The sequence below is a fragment of the Aptenodytes forsteri genome, unplaced genomic scaffold, assembly GCF_000699145.1.
Source record: "Aptenodytes forsteri isolate BGI_AS27 unplaced genomic scaffold, ASM69914v1 Scaffold139, whole genome shotgun sequence".
Lineage (NCBI taxonomy): Eukaryota > Metazoa > Chordata > Aves > Sphenisciformes > Spheniscidae > Aptenodytes > Aptenodytes forsteri.
In genome coordinates, this window is record NW_008794414.1 from 2244212 (window position 1) to 2267921 (window position 23710).

At 41.7% G+C, this 23710-nt stretch overlaps 2 protein-coding genes across 2 annotated transcripts in view; both read left to right on the top strand.

Annotated features, from left to right (window-relative positions):
• The first annotated feature begins 1982 nt into the window (after window positions 1–1982).
• The window catches only part of RPS20 (ribosomal protein S20), a 24987-nt gene continuing 3259 nt past the window's right edge, over window positions 1983–23710 (top strand). The window contains exons 1-2 of the mRNA XM_009289326.1: window positions 1983–2003; window positions 4420–4424. Of these exons, the coding sequence (XP_009287601.1) occupies window positions 4422–4424 (3 nt within the window). The 5' untranslated portion in view covers window positions 1983–2003; window positions 4420–4421. The remainder of the gene's footprint in view (window positions 2004–4419; window positions 4425–23710) is intronic.
• Window positions 4796–5845, top strand: MOS (v-mos Moloney murine sarcoma viral oncogene homolog). The gene has a single exon (XM_009289325.1). The coding sequence runs from the start codon at window positions 4796–4798 to the stop codon at window positions 5843–5845; it is 1050 nt and encodes a 349-aa protein (XP_009287600.1).

Here is a 23710-nt window from a genome sequence, read left to right on the forward strand (position 1 = left end):
TCCAATCTAAACCTCCCCTGGCACAACTTGAGGCCATTTCCTCTCATCCTATCGCTAGTTACTTGGGGGAAGAGACCAACACCCACCTCGCTACAACCTCCTTTCAGGTAGTTGTAGAGAGCGATGAGGTCTCCCCTCAGCCTCCTTTTCTCCAGGCTAAAAAACCTCAAAAACTTAAAACCTCAGTGTGGTCAGGTAAGGAGAGCCTTTGCTTTGTGCTCTTGAACACACAGAGTAACCTCACTGGAAAGGAAAAGAGCATCAAGCAGCCGTTTGGCAATGTGTGTTTGAAACTTACCTTATTATTTATAAATCAGGGTTTAACCTTTTTAAATGTTTATTATGTCTCTGTTCCAAAGATCGGTGTAAAATAGCATCACAATTCTTGCAGATGTATTTGTTCTTTGCATTTGGGTTTACCTCTGACTGCTTTAATGAAAACTTGCTTGTATTTGCTATTCCAAGTGTCATTTGTCTCACCAAAACAACCAAACTCTAAAACATGAGCTGAATCTTTTCTGGCTTGTGCTTGTGGTAAAAAATGGTTATTCAGTGGCCTATCTTCAGGGCAAGCCTGTGTATGGACTGGCTTCAAATACTGATACCGCTTACACCTGTGTGATTGATCATATCAGAACTGCTTTCAGGCAACTCTGAATATCATTTGAGGTCTCTGAGGTGTGGCTGGAAGCAGCATTTGGACTGTGAAACACTATATGCGTCAGGAAGAATATAGGTTCATCACCAAATCCTAAACTGAGATCACAGGGACTGACAGTGAATGGAGAAAAAAAGAAAACATTGATTTCAAACTGGGAAGAAAACCTCTCAGAAATCACTAAGGCACAGGCTAAGGAACTGTGTTATTTTGAGAGTAGGACTGTAATTTAAGTACTTAAGAGAGAAATTTGACTCCTTTAGCAAGATTATAAAGTAATTTCGTAGAAACACAATGCTACCTCCACACTGTAAAGCAGTTCTTAGAAGCCACTGAACAGCCAAGCCTTCAAGGGTTTGTTACATGGTACACCAAACAAATACACAAAGAAATAAAGTAACGGTTGTGGAGAAGAATATAACTATACAATCTTAAACTCCCTGAAATCAGTTCCAATCCCCAGTTCTATCCTTCTCCTGGTTTAGTCAAAACTTTGGCTGTTAAGAACCACAACAGTGATGTACCTTGATCAGAATCAAACTCTGGGATTTGGTATGTGTCCTCTGTTGTGGCCGGTTACATCCACATCAGTCCTTTAAGGCCCTCAGTACTGGGGCTGACTTCTTCTGTCCAGCAACTCAACGAACAGCAGTAGTAACTAACAGTAACAGCAAACAAAGAGTTTCTATATTCTTGATATACAAGTGAAATATAAACAGGTGAACCGAGCGAGGCTGATTCTGTATTCCTTCTCAGCTGGAAGCACAGATTAGGTTGGGCAGCTGTTGCAGCATGGGATGCACAGGCAGGTTTTACTTGTAGAAATACGACACACAACCCTGGAACAAAACCATTGCTGCTGCAGGTTATGGTAGCTGTGACATATTGCAGCCCTCGGGGGACAGACTGTGTGTTCCCCTCTTGTAAAAGTGCCTGTTGCATTCCTTGCCGATGACTTCTGGTTCATACAGCTTCCTTCTTCCTCCTGGAAACAGTGAAATGGGAACAGTGCGGTTGGAGGCTGCCGTGGGTGCCAGCGCAATGCTGTGGGTTCTCCTGGGGAAGGGCGGCCGGGAGGGAAGGGGCAGCTTGTCTCCCCTCCGAAAATGGCTCCCCAGGCCACACTGTGGCCCTCTCCTCTGGCCTGCGGTAATGCTGGAGCTAAACGGGGCTGTGAAGTGTGGCAAGGACGTCCTACAGCGGTTGTGTCTCGTGGGAAGTCACTGGGCCGTGTCATCAACTGGATTACAGGAAAATAATGTTTATGAAGAATAAAAGCCTGCTTGCTTTTAAATCTGCTTTAATTGCGTTCACATTGAAAGACACTGGATATCCCCCTGCTCCGGTCCTCAGCAGTCAGCTTGAGACAAGACAGTAAGTTACATTAAATCTGTTTAGATCCCAAAATATGCCCCTCTTCCTGTTCAAAAATTCAGTGTATTCCCCAAGAACAATACAACATCCCTGCCATGACAGGGCCAAAACAGAAAGGTTTCTAGCAGAAAAGGATAACAGGAAAATTACTGAAAAAGGGACAACTGGAAGGAGTGGGGAGGGGGCATGGATTTTGAAAAAAATAGTATGGAAGGTCTGCTATATCCTTCCAGATGAGACTTAAACCAAAGAAATTTGGGAACAGCCCTAATCCTAACCCTCTGTTTTATGAACATAGATTTTACTACTGTGTTCTGCAGCATTCAGAATCTCCATATATGCTCCTATAGTTGTCAGCTTAACTCGGACCCTTCATCCGCACATCCTTCTACCTACTCCTTTCCCTCAACCAACTTTCCCTTTGAAGTTTCTCTGCCACCTTAACCTGGTGAAAACAGGTTGTAACAAGTGCACTTCTCCCATGAGAAGGCTGAAGTTCTTGGAGAATTTTTAGCAGATTATCTCTCAGCTGTGTTTATATACTACATGGCACAGAGGTCCATGCCAGAATTAGAGCCCTAATGGCTCTCAGAAAATAAGCATAAAAAAAAATCCTTTCTCTCTACAGTATAGCTTCATCTGCTTATTGCAGCTTTTCATTTCCATCACAACTTGCCTGCCTAGAAAACATTCTCTGCAAAGATCAGAAGTGAAGACTTTTTTATAGAAGCATAAAATCACACCGCTGCTCAGAAAGGGAGTGTAAAATACCTATTGTCTCCATGGCTTACTTCACTGCATATTTAAAACTACACTAAAGCTCCTTTGGTCTTCCCCCCACCCCCAAAGCATCCCTTCGTAACTGATGTTGAAGCAGTGCCGCAGGCCAGATAGCTGCCCCTCGGAGGGGGCAGCAGCAGGGTGTTACCTGGCTGGCTTGTGCTTTACAACAGAAGGCTCGCAGGGTGCGATGGCACCAGAGGAGTTCAGGGGCCTCTTGTACTGTTAGAGTCCTTTCTGGGAGGGGCAAGGAAAGAGGAGCCTTGTGTTGTCAGGCAGTCCCATCTGCAGGGACTGTCCCACCCAGGGCCATTGAGAGGCCCTCTGGCATCCCTAACTCTTTGCACTCTCACTTGTTAACAACTCCTACAATGCACATTAGCACCTATTTACCTAGTTCTTCCCCAGCCTATCCGTTTCACACTGGCAGGTGATAACCCAAATTCCCCATTCTCATTCATCGCTGGTCCAGGTTTGCTTCCCTGTGAATTGCGATGACAAATTTCTCCTGATAGTCCTAAGTCTCAGTACCAGGGAAAATCTCCATCGCTGATTCGCTAGAGTGATGCCTTTGAAACCCTCTGGCTGAGCTGATCTAGAGTTCAAGTAGGGTCAGAAGACGTCTTTGGGACATTAGGTTTGTCTATTGAGGTGAACAACCGAACACTTCTCAAGGTGGAGCACACTCCAGTTCTGCTTGCACATGTTCTGAGCACCCCTGAAACCTCCCTCAGCGCATCTGTGCTGCATCTTACTCATCCAGAGAAGCAAAATAAAGGAACAGAAAGCACCAGGAAAACTCAGCAGGAACTGCCTGCGGAGCCAGGGCTGCCCAGAAGTAAGCTCTGGAGAAACAGGCACCGCCAATCTTTGAAGTCCCGTGGCAGGATCCGTATTGGCAAAACTGACATCCAGAGGAAGGATCTGAAGGGCGAGGAGGTGGGAAATGGGGACTGAGCTTTCCAAGATATTTGTCAACATGTACAGAAAGATACTTACTGGAATATTCAAAAGCACTTAGCTGTATAGGTCCCATAAGGGTGGGGATAAGGGTGCACCCATAAGGGTGCTCTGATGGAAGGGCAGTACGGCAGGTACCAAACACTAAGGCAGCTAGCGTGAGCATTGTGAATACGTGAAAGCAGGGTCAAAAGAGCAAAGCCCCTCTGAAAAAAACACTGGGACCAGCAAGGCAAAATTACATTTATTTGATTTCTGCCAGAACAGCTCTGTAAATTTAGCAATAGTTTTACTAAGGAGGACCTAGAAATAAAATACACACCTGTAGTAACTGCGTGGGGTGTGATGGGAAGACAACCAAATCTTTATGTATAATTCTATTTACTATATCCAATGGATGATACAGAGCAATTATTTGTCTTTATGCTACTATTAAGCTTGCTGTCCTGCATAGGCAGAGTTGAGCAGCCAAACCAGTCCCCTTGTCCCAGTCATGTTTAAGTGGTAGGTCTCTACGAACACACTTTTATATTCAGTTATGCCTGCCGTAAGCTCATTAAACACTAGCACTCACCATTTCAGCTGCTCCCTCTGACAATGACTTTGAGCTGTTTAATGCATCTGATGATGATCATTCTTGCCTGGAGCCATGGTGAAATGCATTCGCCAATCACTGCTTTATTTACTGCTGGGGCATTTTGCTAGAGGCATTCAATGGACAGAACATCTTTCTTTTCTCTTGAGATTAGAAATTATGTGAAATACATGTGAGTTAATATTTTTTTAGCTTTAAATCCATTTGCCTTGAGTTTCTAGAGATTTACTTCAGGGTTGGAGAAGAATGTTTCCAGGTGAGCCTGATTGGGTTCAGCGAGTTGTGACAGATGCAGTTCATTTGGGGGCGGGAGGGAGAATGGTGAAGAGAGGATAAAAGGCTTTGGAAGTCACTAGAGAGTCCTTTCTGTCAGGGAAACTTTCCAGTCTTTTGTCTTAGTAACTGCCTGTTGTTTTCTCCATCTTATTATGCCATCACCCATTCCTCTTAACTGTTTTCTTCCCTTGGAGTTTTCCCCATCTGCGGATTTGCGACCCTGCAGCAGCCCCTTAGTTATCCCTGGCAAAGACAGCAAAAGCTTCTTGGGGGAAACTCCTTCAGTCAGGACTCGCCGCTTGCCTCCACGCCTGGCCTGGTGCTCCATTGATTGGGATCAGCTCTGCCTCCTGCAGCCCCTAGGCTCTGGGGGCTTCGGTTCTGTCTACAAAGCCACCTACCGTGGTGCAACTGTGGCCGTGAAGCAGGTGAAGAAGAGCAGCAAAAACCGGCTGGCATCACGACAGAGCTTTTGGTCTGAGCTGAACGTAGCCCGGCTACAGCACGATAATGTGGTACGTGTGGTGGCTGCCAGCACGTGTGCCCCAGCCGGCCAGAACAGCCTGGGCACCATCATTATGGAGTATGTGGGCAACATCACCCTGCACCATGTAATTTATGGCACTGGGGATGCGTGGAGACAGGGTGAGGATGATGAAGGAGGATGTGGAAGGAAGGCCCCGAGCATGGAGGAGACTGTGTGCTATTCTTGCGACATTATGACTGGCTTAGCCTTTCTTCACTCACAGGGCATTGTGCACTTGGACCTGAAGCCTGCAAACATCTTCATCACTGAGCAGGGAGTGTGCAAGATTGGAGACTTTGGGTGCTCCCAGAAACTGGAGGAGGGCTTGTCCCAGAGTCCCCATGTTTGCCAGCAAGGGGGCACGTACACACACCGTGCCCCTGAGCTCCTCAAGGGGGAGAGGGTCACTACCAAAGCAGACATCTACTCATTTGCTATCACCCTCTGGCAAATCGTCATGCGAGAGCAGCCCTACCTGGGTGAGCGGCAGTATGTGCTCTATGCTGTGGTAGCCTATAACTTACGCCCTTCGCTGGCTGCTGCTGTTTTCTACGAGTCACCAGTGGGCCAGAGACTCCAGAGCATTATTAGCTGCTGCTGGAAGGCTAATGTGGAGGAGCGCCTGAGCGCAGCCCAGTTGCTTCCCAGCCTCAGGGCCCTCAAGGGGAGCCTCTAGGAAAACTCAGGACTCTTAATGTTTCTTTTATTGTCCACTTTTCTTTCCCTCCGCCCTTTCCTCCGAACATAATGAGTTTAGCCCCTGTGTGATCTGAAGACTTTGTTGCTGTTTTTTTATGCTAAAAAAAAAAAAAAAGAAACTGCTTTGTTAGAAGATTATAAATAAAGAGATTTAACAAAACTGGGGGTTTTTACTGTGGGAGGGGATAGAGGCAAGGATCAAGACGTTGGCAAATATGACTTCTTCTGGTTGATCTGTTGTGTGCTGCCTTGCTCAGGGAGAAACTGGGGAATGTGATGTGCAGAAAAAATACTTGTTTTCAAATAAGTGAAGTGCAAAAAAGGGCTGCTTTTAGAAGGGTCTTTGTACGTAATACCATTTGGTATTTCCAAAATGTCAGATATGAGTAGTTCTTTACACTAGCTAGGTCTGTGCGTTTGAGCTTTTCCTCTTCATTTACCAAGGAATGAGTATGCATCACAAATCAATGAATGCAGAAAAATAAATACGGAGTGTCAGTGGGGTTTTTTTCTTGTTCTTAGATGTACTTAATTTCAGTAAGTATGCTGTTTCTGAAATGGAAAATGTGAACTACCCAACCTCCCCATTGAAATAAGGACTCTCTTTGTCAGTCTAAGACTCTATGGAGTAAGAAGATACGTTAACAACCTGTGCTTTTATAAGACCTCTGTGCTACCAGGTGTGTTAGTTGCAACTTGCTAGTTGGTATATTGTAAACTTTAGTATCTGAAGTATTATACAAGCATCTTGTGTGGAATAGAAAGTTCCCAGGCTTTGGAGGTACAGGGAGAGTTTAAAAAAATAATTGGGAAAACATGAAGGGAGATGTATAGATACCCTGATTTATGAGGGGTTTTTTTGTAAGGGGGGGATTACTTGCCCTTCGTAATGCATGGGTCAGTATTAGACAAGATACTGGAAGTACTGAAAAGGAAGATTGCTTAAAGCAGTAATAATGATACTCTTCCAGTGCTCAAAGCATACACTATTGAACTATTCTCTGCACTGCTTATGTCTTATCTACTATCTTTCCTAATCTGGTTGTAACGTGTCTGGGAGAGGAAGTGCTGTCGGCAATGCCGAAGACAAAGAGCTCTGATCCCTGATTTATCAGAACTGATAATTATAGATCTGTCGAGATCTCAACCCTTATCTGGAGCTACAAAGATCCAACTGCTGTAGCTGATATTGCCATTCTGCTCAAAGACTCCGCTTCTTTTTAAGACAGGAGAAAGAGTGATGTTTCAGTCAAATTGTTTTTCTTCTTTCCCCTTCCTCCCCCTTGCTTCCATTCTGGAAAAAATTCCCAAAGGAATTGAGCCAGTTTCCTGATTACTGACATACATCTGTTCTTAGCCCCGTGAAATCCTGGAAATGAGCAACTATGTGAATCTGAGATGATTCTGTAGGTCTTCATGGTATTTGGGTTGGTCATTGAAATTAACGGTTTATAAAGCATATCTAAGCTTAACTATTTCTTGCTCTTCTGTCCCCCTTAAGTGGAACTGTAAGATGCCGGCTGGCATCAAAAAACCTAAGGTAAATTCTGGAACAGATTTCCTGTGTTTTCTCTGTCAAAATAATTCTGCTATAGAACCAGAACTTACGTTTTTTCATGTTGCATAACTTATTTTAATAAACAAGAAATGTCTTATAAAAGTTATCATAGTAAGCCAGTTAGCTTTTAAAATTATTAGCTGAGGGCATGTAAGATAGAATGTCGGATAAAGCCATTGGCATGCCTCACCTTAACATCAAGCCTTACATAAAAATGTTTCTCCAGTCTTCAAAAGAATATAATAAAAAATGGAGTTAAAGGTTTTTTTAGTAGTTCCTAGATGCTTACGCGTTGTATTTATTTTGCCAATCTAGGTAGCTTGTGGCTTAAACCGCTAGAAACTTGATATTTTGTGCTTAATGATACTTTAGCATCAATAAGTGCTACTTGAGTCTGTGAAAAATCAAGCACCCTTCAAATTCTCTGTTATACTTGACAGAAGAATACTGGATGGCCAAGACCTGCTCTTGAAGCGTAATCAGCTCTGCAGATGTCTCTGTCAGCTTTACTGGATTCTTTTTTGAGAGGGAGTAAGAACTCTGCACAGCACTCAAGATGTAGGCACGTCATAGTCTGCTGTCACAATGATGTTCTCTATTTTTAAGTAACTTCTAGGATTTTATTTGCTTCTTTTTGATTGCTAGTGAGCATTGAGTTAATACTAATCAAGAAACATCTCAGGCCTGATAGCTCAGAATCCATTGTTTTATGTGATAAGGATTATTTTGCCTGTTTGCCTCGCTTTACATCAATTTACCTTGAATTTCCTTCTGCCAGGTTGTAGCTGGCCCTTGCACTCACTGTCCTAAATAACTCAAATCAGCAAATTTGTTTATCTTATGGCTCACCCTCTTGCACTTTGTTTATGAATGTGCTGAGCAGCACAGAACCCTGTGAAACACCACTGGGCACTTTCTCTAGTTGAGAGAACTGACACTTTGCTTTTATCCTCTGTTTCTATCTTTTGACTCATCCAGCCCAGGATTTTCTGTCTTAAACATGGCTACTTAGTACCTTTACAAAGTTTGCAGTGAAGGATTTTTCAAATACCTTTGGAAACCCAAGGGAAACATATCAACCAGCTCCTTATCTGCACGCTGTTGGTGCTCCTAAAGAATTCCAATACAATTCAATGCAATTGTGAAGCACAACTCCTTCCAACCAAAGCAATATTGGCTCCCAAAGAAATCCTCTCTCTCTATGTGTCTGTTAATTCCTTTGATATAGTATCTGCTAATGTATCTTGTACAGATGTCAATCATATCATTAAGTTATTTCTTAAAGACTTCCATGGGAATATGGTCCTGTAGAGCAGAAAGGCCCAGGACACCTGGTTGAGTTTTAAGGATCGCCTTCTCCAAGTTCAAGATTGGTCCATCCCAAATGACCAGGAAATCGAGCAAAGGTGGCAGGATGTGTCCAAGGATAAACAAGGAGCTCCTGATTAAATTCAAACGTGAAAAATAAACACAAAAGAGGTGGACGCAGGGTCAGATCACCCAGGAGGAATATAGAGACACTGCCCAAGCATGCAGAGATGGGGTTGTAAAAGCCAGTCTCAGATTGGATCTGGTAAGGGATGTGAAGAGCGACAGGAAAGGTTTCTACAGATAGATCAGCAGCAAAACGAAGACTAGGGATAATCTGGGCCCACTGACGAATGGGGCGGGGGAGCTGGTGACAACATGGAGAAGGCCAAGGTACTCTTCTGTGGTTTCTTCACCTCGGTATTTAATGGTAAGGTTTGCATTCAGGAATCTTGGGCCCCTGAGACCAACGAGAAGGCTGGAGCAAGGAAGACTTACCCTTGGTAGAGAAGAATCAGGTTAGGGAACATTCAGACAAACAGGACGGACATAAGCTCATGGGACCTGATGGGATGCACCTACAAATGCTGAGGGAGCTGGCTGATGTCACTGTGAGGCCACTCTTGATTATCTTTGGAAGGTCATGGCAGTGAGGAGAGATTTCTGAGGACCGGAAGAAAGCAAATGTCACTCCTGTCTGCAAGATGGTCAAAAAGGAGGATCTGGAAAACTACAAGCCAGTCAACCTCACCTAAATCCCTGGGAAAGTGGTGGAACAAAAAATTCTGGAAACCGTTGCCAAACATATGAAAGACAAGAAAGTGATTGGGAGTAGTCAGCATGGATTTATGAAGAGGCAATCATGCTTGACCAACCTGGTAGCCTTTTACGATGAGATTACTGGCTTGCTGGATGAGGGGAGAGCAGTGGTTGTTGCTCATCCTGACCTTAGTGAGGCTTTCAGCACTGTTTCCCATCACATCCTTATAGAGAAACTGATGAAGTACAGGCTAGATAGACAGTAAAAACTGAAAACTAGCTGAGCTGCTGGGCTCAAAGGGTTGTGATCAGTGGCATGAAGTCCAGTGGGAGACCGGTCACTGGTGGTGTACCCCAGAGATCGATACTGGGCCCAGTACAGGTTAACATCTCCATTAATGACCTGGATGATGGGACGGAGCGCACCCTCAGCAAGTTTTGAGATGATACAGAAGTGGGTGGAGTGGTCAATACCTCAGAGGGACCTTACCAAGCTGGAGAAAACGGCCGATGGGAATCAAGACAGGGAACTGTGAAGTCCGGCACCCGGTGGAGGATAACCCTACGCACCAGTACAGGCTGGGGGCCGACCGGCTGGAAAGCAGCTTTGCAGGAAAGAACCCGGAGCTCCCGGCAGACACCAAACTGAACACGAGCCAGCAATGCACCCTTGCGGCAAAGAAGGCCAACAGCATCCGGGGGTGTGCTACAAAGGGTGTTGCCAGCTCTTCCAGAGCATTGCCAGAAGAGATTATTCCCCCCTGCTCACTCAGCACTGGTGAGCCGCGTCTGGAGCGCTGTGGCCGGCTCAGGACTCTGCCGGAACAAGAAAGTCATGGATGTACTGATCCAGGAGTGCAGCAAAGGGCCATTAAGCTGATTAGGGGATTGGAACCTCTGCATGTGAGGAGAGACTGAGAGATGGGACTGTTCATCCTGGAAAGAGACGTCTCGGGGAGCCCTTATCAGTTTGTATAAATACTGATGGGAAGCAGTAAAGACGGAGCCAGACTCTTCTCAGTGGTGCCCAGTGACAGGACAAGATGCAATGGACACAAACTGAAGGACAGGAAACTCCATTTAAATGCAAGAAAAAACTTTTTTACTGTGGGGGTCAAACACTGGAACGGGTTGCCCAGAGAGGTGGGGAGTCTTCATCCTTGGAGATATTCAAAACCCAGCTGGACACGGTACTGAGCAAGCTGCTCTCGTTGACCCTGCTCTGAGCAGGGGGTTGGACTACACAAACTGAAGGACAGGAAACTCCATTTAAATGCAAGAAAAAACTTTTTTACTGTGGGGGTCAAACACTGGAACGGGTTGCCCAGAGAGGTGGGGAGTCTTCATCCTTGGAGATATTCAAAACCCAGCTGGACACGGTACTGAGCAAGCTGCTCTCGTTGACCCTGCTCTGAGCAGGGGGTTGGACTGGACAGTCTCCAGAGGACCCTTCCAACCACAAAAGTTCTGCAATTATAATAACATTTATAGATGCTTATAGAAGTTCAGACAGCTCCTGAGTTCTCCTACAAAAATGTTTCTAGCATGAGCCTATTTTGTGTTTCCTCCAGGGACAACACACATGCAAGGAACACACTTTGATTCTTTGCAATGGCTTTGTTGTCTTGGGGGGGATCAGGTTTCAGTGATTAGGGTTGTTTTGTTTTGTTTTGTTTTGTTTTGTTTTGTTTTGTTTTGTTTTGTTTTGTTTTGTTTTGTTTTGTTTTGTTTTGTTTTGTTTTGTTTTGTTTTGTTTTGAGAGAGGCTTGACAGATTTCTTGTTCTTGATATTCTGAAAACTATAAATTATGGGGTTTATGTTAGTTCCTTGATGTTTTTTCCACCTATTTTTATATTTAATCCACCAGAGTTTTATCCTTTCCGTTTTCTTCATCTGGACATGGCTTCAGGTTTTTAAAAGATGCCTTCTTGCTTCTAAAGCTGGCATAAAAGCTAATGAGTATAGCTGCACACTGCTCTTTAACTTTGTCACACTTGCATACCTCCATATAAAATGTTAGCAGAAGGCACATGATGCTAGCAGAGCAGTGGCAGACAATTGTGTTACAACTCTTATGGGATTCTGTTCATCCAGATTTTTCCCTAAGTCTTTCTAGAAGCTGGCTTTGTTTTTTATCTCTCCTTCCCCATACACAGGTATGCAACACAGTTCCAGATGGTTAGCAAGACATAGTTATAAGTCAGGATAAACTTTAAGGGTTATTTGTACCTAGTTTATTTATTCTCTTCATTCCTGGAACTGATCACCAGCAGCTTGATCAGCCTAAACGGAAAATTTATTGAAGGCCTGGAGAAAGTACTACAACCAGGTAATTGTAGTTTACCAGTATGCTTTCTGAGCATAAAACACTTGTGAAGCCAGTGCTGAGGATCCTTTGTACGGCTGCCCCAATCATCCAGCCAATCAAATATCAAAAAGGGACATCACTTTTTCTTTCTGTGGCCTAAATGCCTTGGCAGGGTATATATAAAAGCATAATGAGTTTGAAAGGCTGAACTAGCATTCATGCCCTGACTGGCTCTGTAGGGACTAGCAAATTCGGAAGTATGGGATCCAGTATTGCACAGATTCAGATGATGCAGCACCAGTGTAAGTCTGGGCACAGTGGTATTGTGGTATGTCTTTGGGCTGTGGCCGCCAGCCCTTTATCAGCCAGGCATGCTCTATTCAGGGCATGAGTTAATCTGGTGCTAAGAACAGGCTGGACCTCCTCAAATAAGAGCGACCACGCATCTTGACTGTGCTCTTAGGAAGGAACAAAGCCTCATTTGTCCCAGCCAGTAAATGTCAGATCTCTCATGTCTTACCATCAACCATGTTCCACAGCTTGATATAATTATTTTCCTTGGAAACTAAACTATTCTTGTATTTAGGTTTGGTTTGGTATTTTTTTTTATAGCAGCAACTTAAGTGCCATTTCTGGGACCCTGGGATGCCATGTCACAGTGGCCATTTTCTCAAGGTGAGCTGTTTTTCTGGTTTTGTTTTATGTTCTCTGTTTGTAAGTAGCACAAGCTGCCTTCCAAACTTCCAGCTCTGCAGCACTGAGAGCTAACTCTTCAAAACCAGGTGGGTTAGCTCCTGCCTCATAGCAGTCCAGGGTAACCACAGCCCGCATGGAAACTTCAGCTAGTTCTCATCAATCTCCCAGTACCTAACTACCGAATCTGGCTGCATTTACTAATTTCAGAAAGAACATATGAAGAAGATACTGTAAAGTGCTTGCATTCTCATGTCTAGTCATCAACAGCAGTAGCTCTGTACATATTAACCATATTAAAGTGTTTTATTTTGTGCTTTCTTGGTTATACAGATAGCATTGTCTACCAAGGGAAAACATTAATTAAAAGTTCTCATTCTGGCCTTTTTTTCTTTTTTTATAACTAATGGCATCCACCACCCCCAACCTCCCCCACGTGTCTCCTCTTTTCGCTCAAATGGGCACATGTGCAAAACTTGACAGGATGCAGTTAAGAAAGAGATTTTATGTAATTTTATCTAATTCAGACTGAATCCCCAAATAAGAGCCAATACTACTTAGTGCTGAAATGGGTTTAGATCAAACTTAAATTTTTTCATGCTTTTCTTCACGATGAAAAGCAGCTTCCACATGCTCTCTTGAGTTCTGTGAAGTTCAACAATTACTTTAGCAGTGAAGTGATTGTAAGAAATACAAGAAAAGATGGCTAGAAGCATGGGAAGTATGCAGTTGTAATAAACAGTTTCTAGGAAGAATGAGAAAGAAGGAAAAGAAAAAGCACGGAAGTGTAATTTTATCATTCTGTATTACTCTTCACTTACTATAGCTATTACTGAAGGTTTAGTGTCTTTGGTTCCCAAATAGAAATATCAATAGGCATTTCATAATCAGTTTTTAAAAAAGTAAGCATGAGCTACAATTCTGATTCTACTCTCTTTATTTGGGGGTGGGGTGGGTGGGAGTATTACAGTTAAACATGTTTGATAATTAAGCGGGGAACGGTTATCTGTTTCTCTTTGACATAGCTTCTGGCTTCCCATCACCATGGAGCCTCTGTAACCCTGCTCCTGGCTTGTTCTGTTCGACTCTCTTTCCTTGGAGGCTTCTTGTATGCTCACTTATTTCATATTCTTTTTTTTTTTTGCCCCCCTTTTCTTTGGTGCCATGCTTTATCTCAACCCAGAAAGAAAGAGGTAACAACACTATCTTCAAATGATAAAAATACTATATAATTTGGAGGTGGGCACATCCTTAATACAGAAGGTATGGTGGGAAGCGTGAAGACGTAAGTGTGGAGAAGTATGGGTTGCTTCTGTAGTAAGATATATCTGCAGCAAAGAAAACAAAAAAAATGTTTTACAGAATATACCACAAATATTTGTGAATTCAGTGGGACTTAAGTGGATGCTTAGTATTTGACTTGTGTATCAATTTTTGCAGCATTAGCATCTGTGTTTATAAATTCATCCACTAGAACAAAGATGAAAATAGGGGTAGAAAATGAATGGTTATTTTTAGAATTAACTATACTTTGAACATTTTACTTATACTTTATTTTAGCCATTTATCTGCTGCAAATACCTTAATGCAGTGCTCAAAGAGCCTCTTTCTATGCTTCAGTTAACCCAGCTGCCAAATATTTGTCTGCCTGTCAAATGAAAAACCTTAAAACCAGTTAAAGAAGGCAAATGGAACAAAAAAGTCTACTGGCGTCTATCCCAGTCTGCCATCAGCTAAGGATGCCATGGGACAATTCGATAGTAGAGGCACCATCCACCCCTGGACTTCTCTGAGCACGAGGCTGAGTTACGCTCCCTACCCAGCCTGAAGTTCAATAGCCTGAGTGTTCAGCAGAGCAGGGAGGTGATTGCATTTGCCTTTGCAGGGCACCTGGGATAATAGGGTAATTCATAACTTAATAAATATTCTACTGCACATGTGCCAGGCTACAAAGAGCAAAGTAGGCTGCAAACTGGAAACGTAAATGTCCAGCTCTTTTTAAGTTACTCCCCCCAAATGGACGGAAGGAAAACCAGTTTTATTTTCAAGCCATGTATTTTTCTCAACCGCTTACTTCAAAAACGGTGAAAGGGTTTTGATTCAGATATGGCACAAGTGAAGCTGGCCCCAGAGACAAGTATAGAAAGTTGCACCTGAACAGAAATAGTAAAAAAGCTGACTGTAAATATGGGAGTTGATAGGCTGGGGAGGCTGGATTTTTTTTTTCATAGTAGTTAATAGTATATACTAAATACCACAGTAAGTTTAGAGAGGTATCATACACTTTGGCCACATCCTTGTTTCTCTCTTATCTAACAGTTCCATTAAAATGTTTTGCAGGTAACACAAAAGCCACACACAAAGCTTTTGGAGGAATGTATCATTGCACTGGCATGCCAGTAGATGAATGTCACACAAATTTCTCTTTGTATAGAAAGTGACAGAACTTCTCCAGACCTCCCTTAAAGCTGTCAATCCTTGTATAGCTTTTGGGAGTGAAATGACTGCTGTTAGATGTTTTCTAACCTAAAGGGGAGAAAAAGGATTTTCTTAAAATTTAACTAATCATTCCTCTCAACAGCTAACTTTCAGAGGAAGTAAATTTCTTTAAATTTCTTTTAAAACGTTTTCACGCACAGTTTGTTTAAAAAGTTGTGTATTGAATTGCAAGCAGCATTTGAAAAAGTGTCCTAGCCATAAAAATTAGCACTACCTGACAAATCATAGCAAGGGTAGCATGAAAGAGCCATTTACACAGGGGGACAAGGGAGGTGGCTGGAGGAGGCAACGAGACAAGCCAGAAAGAGGGAGGGGGGAGACACCCTCAAAAATGAGCCTACTTGCTACAAGCCTTTCAATCAGTGAAGATCTCATTGAAAAATAAGTTTATGCTGGCACGTGAATTTCTGTGTTTTATGCTAGAGCTACCTGCCCACTGGACTGTCAGGACCCCATAGGACTTAAACTAAGGTCTTGAACCAGTGCTTAAAATCAGATGAGGCCACTGATTCAGTTCAGAGCGGTCACCCATTAGTGCCAGGTCATAGTAGTCTCTTGTTTAGTTAAAAGAAGCACAGCCTTCCTCTCACTCCCAGCCCCAGCACCCCAAAAACCCAACTGTCCTGGCCCATCAAAATGAAAAACTGGCTAATTTTAAATGCTCTGCAAACCATTACCAGCTCCCAAACGTGTCTGTGAGGTTTTTTTCTTTCTTTTCTTGATGATTGCACTATGTGCTAATTATGATGATGATTAGTTAGTGCTATACTTGAATAACACAAATGATTCAGCAATGTATACTAGCACACAAGTAATGGTAGGTTCTTCATTGGAAAAGAAATTTATTTTATATACAGAAGATTTTAAGAGTAAAAATCTCAGTTTTCTATATCAAAGGTGTGTTGTGTGGTTTTTTTTCAGGAAAGAGGAGAATCAATCCCTAGGTATTAGCATAAGCATTTGTGCCTGCCAGAACAAAGTGATTGGCTCTACCTCACATTAGGAACATTTCACAAGAGCGTATGAGAAGCAGTTCTTCCTCTGAACACGTAAGGGACTCTCAGAAAGCAAATATACCTGCTGTAAGGGTGTGGGAAGGGGGCCGTTGATAGAACGAAGTACCTGCTGGGTGATCTCAGAAACATCTTCCAACAGTCATAATTATTGAAAGATTATTTTGTAGTATACATATTTTGTACTTAAAAGAAAAACATGAAATCATAATGCTGAGAAAATTACAAGTATTAGTATTTCTTGAAATTTTTTCAGGAGGCATGGCTACCGTGCTCCAAACCACCTTCTGTGTGTACTACAATAATTAATTTTATTTGCCTAAAAATCAAAAGCTTGCCCACAACCCTCTTAAGCACTAATACTATCTTTTCCTTGGTTGTAAACCAGTAGACAATACTGCTCCCCTTGATCTGCGCCTGGAAAACCTGTTGCTAGAGTTTTCACTGTGCACAGAGGCAGCAATGTTGGAAGTGCGATCATGTGCATCTACGTATAGTTTCTCTTACAACGTTTAAGTGATTGTTGCAGGGGAAAAACTTTTCTATTTTATAGTATTTCTTGGGAGACTAACCAAACCATATTCCATATTTGTAACAATGATGTCTTGTAGACTGGTGTGGAAGGACATGTACAAGCCCTGTTTCCATTACAAGTGAAGTAGGAGCTTCTGCCGTATATTTAGGTGAAAGACAAATTTAACAGACTTGTTTTACTCTCCTGTAAGTTGTTCTCTTAAACAGAACTGCTGGATCTTCTATGAAATAGCATTACAGACTCTACGGTTGTTGTTCCTGCCCCCCTACCGCAACCTCATAATTTCTACATAGTAGGCTGCAGCTGCTGCTTTGCCAGATAAGCTTTTTAGAGAAGTTAGCAAGCCCTTTGAAACCAAAACTTCTTAATATTTGATGCCTTTTGGATCACTTTCATGTTACGTTGTGGATCCGACCAGCTGTTCTGAACAATCACAGTGTAATGATTTCCTCAGTGGCTAGTAATTCCTGTTTCTAAAGCACATCTTTAACACCACAGTATCTCCTTTAGTTCCAGGTCCTAAGTTTTATGTTATTATTCCTGTTTCTGTCAGGTTTTGAGTAATTTAACTTGGCTAGTTCACACAGGGTCAGGGTACAACAGGAGAAGCATTACTGAATTGGCTTTAGTCTTTCTTTACAGACCCCGGGGTTGGGAAGGGCATCTCTTCCCACAGAAGTCAATCTGACACCTGGATGTAATCTAGATAAAATTGTGAGATGAAACTAATATCCTGCTCTAACAGTCCTGTACCATCAAGATGGCAATTCCCCCTTGCTTTCTCCTCATCATCTATGGCAAGCATTTGCTAAAGTTTGTGCTTGCAAACGTTCATCATCTGAAAACCAGTTGGATCAAGCATATTGCAAGGAGGAAACTAATCTTAAAGAGATGAGGAAAAACTTCTCAGGATAAAAAAAAAACCAAACCATGATGCAGTGATACATTCTATATCGAGAAGTTTTTCCTCTAGTCACAAGGCAGTATGAGGTCAGGATCAGTCCTTAAATTATCCCTGCTCCATGATAGAGAGGCAGCACAAGCACCGTGAAACAATTCCCTCCTACTCTGTCTCGCCAAAGGATTAGATTAGATTAAATTGGTCTTTGGAAGAAAAAAGTGTGATCAGTGACTGGGCTTTAAAAGAGTAGACAGAGGGTCATGGGCAAAAATATATGTAGACTACATATATTGGTAAACATAACTGCTGTAAAATTAATCAACTTTTTCTTCCTCAAGGACAGACATCCAACCATGCAAACACCCTGCTGCTGGTAGCTTCCCACAAAGTCTTTGCAGGAGGCAGACATAAGGAGGAAAGAAAACTCCAAAGTCTTTATTAGCACAGTATTGCGAGAGTTCATACGCACTAGCATGTACCACTAGTTCCTAAACGCTCCAAGTACAAAGTGCCCATAGAGAAGCCAGAGAAGTAAATGTAGCAAACCAATCTGCATCCTAGAAGCCATTTCCAATTCAGTTGGTAAAACAGCTTGCTGCGTTCAGAGAGTCACGTGGATATTATTTGACTAGATGCAGCTTTTCAACATGTGCTGCAAACCGTTGTGGTTGTCTTAAACTGCCTATTTTTCAAAGTAAACCAGATCACGACAAACTGTGCCAAGCCGTGTTGCCTGAAGTGGCCAAATCTCGATTGGAGAGATTTGTGTAGTTTGGAATATAATTTTTATACTTGATTAACCTTTCCACACATGAAGTCTTCCAAGGTGATTTCCAAAATGAAAACTGGATGCAAAAATACCAGTTTTATTTGTGTGTCCACTAGTTCTGCTTTCACTGGACTGATGCTGGGGATTTTTTGTGCAGGAATTGCATGCCCCCCTCTTGGTAATGTGGCCTGGATAACAACAGATGATACAGTAGGAATGTGAGTGTAAATAGTGTGTGCGAACAGAATACCCAAATTGGCATGTTCTGAGAGGATGTTTGCCCAAAACCTGGTAACGCTAAGAGGAAATTAACAATAACAAAGCTTGCTTAAGACAATGATCACCCAGATTAAACAGTAACCAGATTAGACTACCAAGAGCCTTTTGAGAAAAGAAGTTAGCTTGAAAAGCAGCATGAGAATTTGTGATTGTTGGAAGAAACCTTGGGGTGGGGGAAAGCAGTACCAGAGCTGCAGGCATCATTACTTCTAAGGCCGGACAGCATCCTCCCCATAGGACACGGTTAAGTAGCTGCCACCCCACTCCCAGTACAGGCTGGGGGACTGACAGGATGAGGCGTAGCAGTAGGGACCCACCCCTCAGGAGTGCCTATGGGAACTCACAGGGTACGCTTTCACCGGCATGTGGATTAGCTGCACAGGTACACGTGCCCACATCTCCAACAAGGATTTAGAAACAGGGGAATCTGCACTCCCAAAAGTGGGAGTATGCATTTGTAACCCACACTTCTTGCAAGAGAGGGGGTATGCACAGACCTGTGTGAATGCGTAAGTGGAATCAGTTGTAGAAGGGTATGTAGGAAATGTGTAGGTGCTTATTAACACTTCGTAAGCATCTAGTATTGTGATTTCTGTTATATTGCCAATACTGATCCACAATATGTATAGTTCACTGATTACTGGCAAATTACAGGTTGCTAATCAATAAACTGCCTCGGTGCTGTCAAAACTATGAGAGTTGTACAGTTATTCTCTGCAAAAAGTTGCTGTTTCATTATTACAAATTTGACAGAAGCATCACATCTGCAGAGCAAGGAGTGGAGAGGCCACAAACATTCTTCCAGACAAGCAGAGAAGACATAATTCATCAATCTGAAAAAAAAAAATCTTAAGATTGAACTAGGGCAGGACAAATTCAAATAATATCCTCCTGAAAGCAGCCCAGATGTACAATCCTGTTTCAATCCTGAGTGTTCAAAGACATGTTGCAGTGATGTACCACAGACATGGTGTCACTAGAAATGCTGTAGCATATTAGCAGTTAAGTGTTTTTTGTCACTGTGATTTGTGTCAGAAGAACAGGGCAACACAGGCTGACAAAGGAGAAGTTTTGGGGAAGTCATGCTCTAACCAGGTTGATATTAGAAGCCAAGTGTATTATCTGTCAGGCATAAAGTACGTATTTAGAAGGAAAGTGCTTGCAATAATAATTATGAAGCTCATGCTGCCCACTTGAAAAAGTCTCTTAAAGATCAATATTTGCAGCAACATTTCTCAACAGTAAAGGAGTCCATCGAAGCACAATTGCTCTTTTTCTGAGTCATGGTTCTAGTTCAAGCTTTCCATAGTTACATTAAAAATTTTTAAGGTAAAGAGCCCAGTATTTTGAGGGGGGTTGCATTTTTATACGGTGATCTTTCTTTATGCCAGAATTGGCATGAAAATTTAGAAAATTTGAAATGGACAGGCTAGGTGCAATATGAGAACTCCAGCTGCAGACTGGTGTTCATGCACTGTGCGGTCTGTCTGTCTGCTACCTGCAGAGAACATTAGTTGCCAGTTAGCAACTACCCAACTACACAAATCAATCTTGAAAAAGGGGATATTTTCAGTTCCAGTGGGTTTTCTGGAAGTTTCAATAGCTGAGGCAGCTGTAGACACAGTAAATACAGATGTTCAAAATCTACAGAGGACAGAGGTATTAACAGGTACTACCTAACTGCTGAGCAAAGAACTTAGGAGAGTTCTGAGACATGATACAACTGAGTAACTTCAAGTTAACACAAGAGGATCAGCAGATACCTACAATTAAGACCAAGCAGATGCTGAAGCCTTTCTTAAAAGGCTTGAAAATAGCTTTCATTGGATTGCTGTTGACTGGTTTATACACTCCACCATCTACTGATGATTTCCTGAGAAGCCTCAAGTATGATCCTGCTTCACTGATTTTTATGATCAGAAGTTCAAACAAAAATCTTTAAAAGTGTGTTCAGATTTCAAAGACCTCGGAGAAGGAAGTAATTTTCAAAGTAAATAGGAATATATTTTGGCAATCTGTTAATCACCACTGAAAGCAAAGACTACAGGCATTAGGCTGGCATAACCCAGGTAGCTTCCAGGGAGCTGCCCACATCAAATAATCACTATGAAAAATGACAAAGTAGATTTCAGGAAGCTACTGTGAGCCCTGCCAAAACCATCCACAGGCCACCTGTGCGAAATAAGCAGAATAAATCTACTCAGAAGAATGGTGTTCACAAGCCAATTTGCAAAGCCTGGGGAATATGTCTGTCCTTTGAACCACCCAAAGGTGCAGAGTTCAGCATTCACCAGACGACAGCACAAGCCTCCATTGCGAGAAGTTATTACAATACTTTAGAAGATGCTGAGTGACAGCAGGCACATGCTCATTCAGTTAACTCTTCAGTCACACAGGTAGACTCATACCAGGATCTACTCTTGAATTATGAGCGCCCTAGCACTACAAGAACATCTAGGAGATCTCCTCCAAGATCCTTTTTGTCACACAAAGATTAATTGCCATCTAGACTAAATGGATTTAGATTTGTAGAATATTGAGACATCTTTTCTGGATAAAAAACTGTATAATTTAGCCTGTCACAGAGGGGAAAAAAAAAATCTTCCCAGGCAAAACTTAGCAAGATTAAATGCAATGGCATTAAATAGCTAAAGAATCAGGTGACCATTCATTTAGCACAAAGTAAAGATCTTCAGGCTAAAATTAAGCAAAGAACCAAAAACCCGACAAGAACTTAACTCCCTACACATACATATTTGATTAATAGGAACTGAATTACTAATTTGGAAGCGTAAATTGAATCTAATTGGTTTTACTATAGGCTACTAGAAAATATACGGATAACAAAATATTCAGATCATTACTCAAGACTGTTTCTTAAGGACAAACCGGTCAAAGGAAGGCAGATGTTCTCCCCCCCAGTAATCTATAAAAAACAAAGTCAGAAAGTGTCATGAATGCACATGGAAAAATATTCTGAGTGATAAATGATTAAATTAGGTATTAAATTGTTTCTGCTACAGACTACTAAGTCATGTTAAAAGCGTATCTTGCTTCTTAATCATTTACCTGCTTAATTATGTGACATGAGGAAAACACTCTTGGAAGATTCATCTAAAAAGTATATGCCAACAGTATATTTATATGTCCAAACTCACAACCTCATAACTAAACTGAAGTTAGCATTAGCTGGGGAGAAAAACCTACATTAAAACGAATATGTAGCCAAAGGAAAAACAGGCATAATACAAAATATGAATCAGAAGCTAAGAATGACAGAATATTCACAGAAGGTAAGCAAAAAGTTTTATTGACAATGGATATTTATCCATGTGAATAGCATGAAGGATTTTTTTTAATAGTGTATTTCAGAGAAAGCAGGAAGTCCAGATAAATTTCTGTTCTACATTTGTGGAGAACAAACAACATATTTATATCACTAAATTCTAACAACAGCTAAGGAAAGCCTTAAACACAGGAACAGAAGGAAGGCGGTTTTTAAATCAGCAGCTCCAGATAGCTTGCATCCAAGAATTTTAAGAGCTGGCAAAGGAGACTTCTGTGCAGTCAACCTTGCATTAATCCAGGGAAAGAAAAAATACTGACATCATGATATAAGAACAAGAAATAAATGAGGAAATTTTACTTAAATTACACAGCTTAAACGTATGGAAAAGTGTACCTTTTCAGACTGATGTTTTTTCTCATGCAATTAGAGCATACATTTGGTAGATAACAGGAACAGTGTTGATATAACACATTTGACATTGACCTGTTCAGTAGGACAATGAGAAACTGGCATAGTTGTGCACATATAGTTCATAGTAAGTAAATGAAAACTAAAGTTACAGGTCTGTGTCATCAATGAGGAATCAGTCAGACATATTGCTAATTGAATCCCACAGGAATTAGTTCTTGGCACCAAGCTATTCAATATTTTATCTGGAAATAAAGTTTACAAAGGACATCCATAAAAGCTCTAAGTAAATAATGTAGCAAGCTTGCTGATTTGGAACCATCTGGATTACTGGAAAATTAAGTGTTTCAGCATGATCAGTGTGAGGTCATGTATTTAAAAGGGATGAATATAAAACACTTATAGATAGACAACTTCCTCAGGAAGTAGTTGTAATAGCTGATAACAGAGCAAACACAGGTTCCTTATGCATAAGTGAGTTCAAAATTGTTAATATAATTGTTAAATGGCTCAGAAAACAAACCACCAGAAACAAATGCTGCTTTCATTGCAGGGAGGAAGAGGCCAGAGAAACAGGACAATTACCAAACCAGATTTTTCAAGTACTGATCTCCATTGGCAAAAGACATTGCTGCATTTCAGGAAGCAGTGATAGGATGACTACTTCTGTATCTGTGTTTATTGGCACTGCTTTATCAGAATATAGCATCTAGTCCAAAGAAGTTATTAGTAAACCAGCGATTTCAAAGAGCAAGTACAAATGATCCAAGTGCAAAACAAGTCTAAAATTGAACACCACAATGGAATAACTGGCATACAAACATTATCTCCATCACATGAGGTTTAAGGACCATATGAAGACCTAGTCAAGTATTTGGCAGGGCAGGGGAGAATTATATAAGTGCAGTGTGATAGCTGAAAGTAAGTTCAGATTAAAATACCAAGGAAGTCTTTTTTGAACAACTGTAGTAATTACTAAGTTTCCAAAGGTGGCAGTAGTTTTGCTAACAGCATACATGTCTATGATTACTGGACAACACCCCTCCAAACTAGAATTAAAATATTATTTTTAAAAGATAATCACAACTACCTTACTATAGGCCATCATTTCATAACATGTACCATGTCTCTCCAGTCAGCTAAATCTCTCAAGTTGTGATATAACTAGAAACAGGAATGCTCTCAGCAAAATGCTTGTTTTGGGATTGAGAGTTATCAGTGTCCAGGCCAAATCGATGACTGTTCTCATTAAAAAAAAAATTCCTCCAATGCCCAATCTGAATAAATAAAGGGACTTCAATAAATAAAATGAAGTTAAGTTCTTACGTTCAGGAATGAATGAAACCAGCACTTTTACTTAAAGCTGCTTAAAAATTCTGTTCTCACACCCCCGCTTTCAGTAGTGACTAAATAAAAAAGAAAAAGGCTTAGATGGGAACGGGCTCACTGTCACTGGAAGCAATGAAGACCCGCTTGTATGTCAAACCCCCCAAGAGAAAGCCGAAGGCTACCGATAAAGGCA

Excerpts from the sequence above, each read along its gene's own strand:
- MOS (XM_009289325.1), top strand. The coding sequence starts at position 4,796 with ATGCCATCACCCATTCCTCTTAACTGTTTTCTTCCCTTGGAGTTTTCC.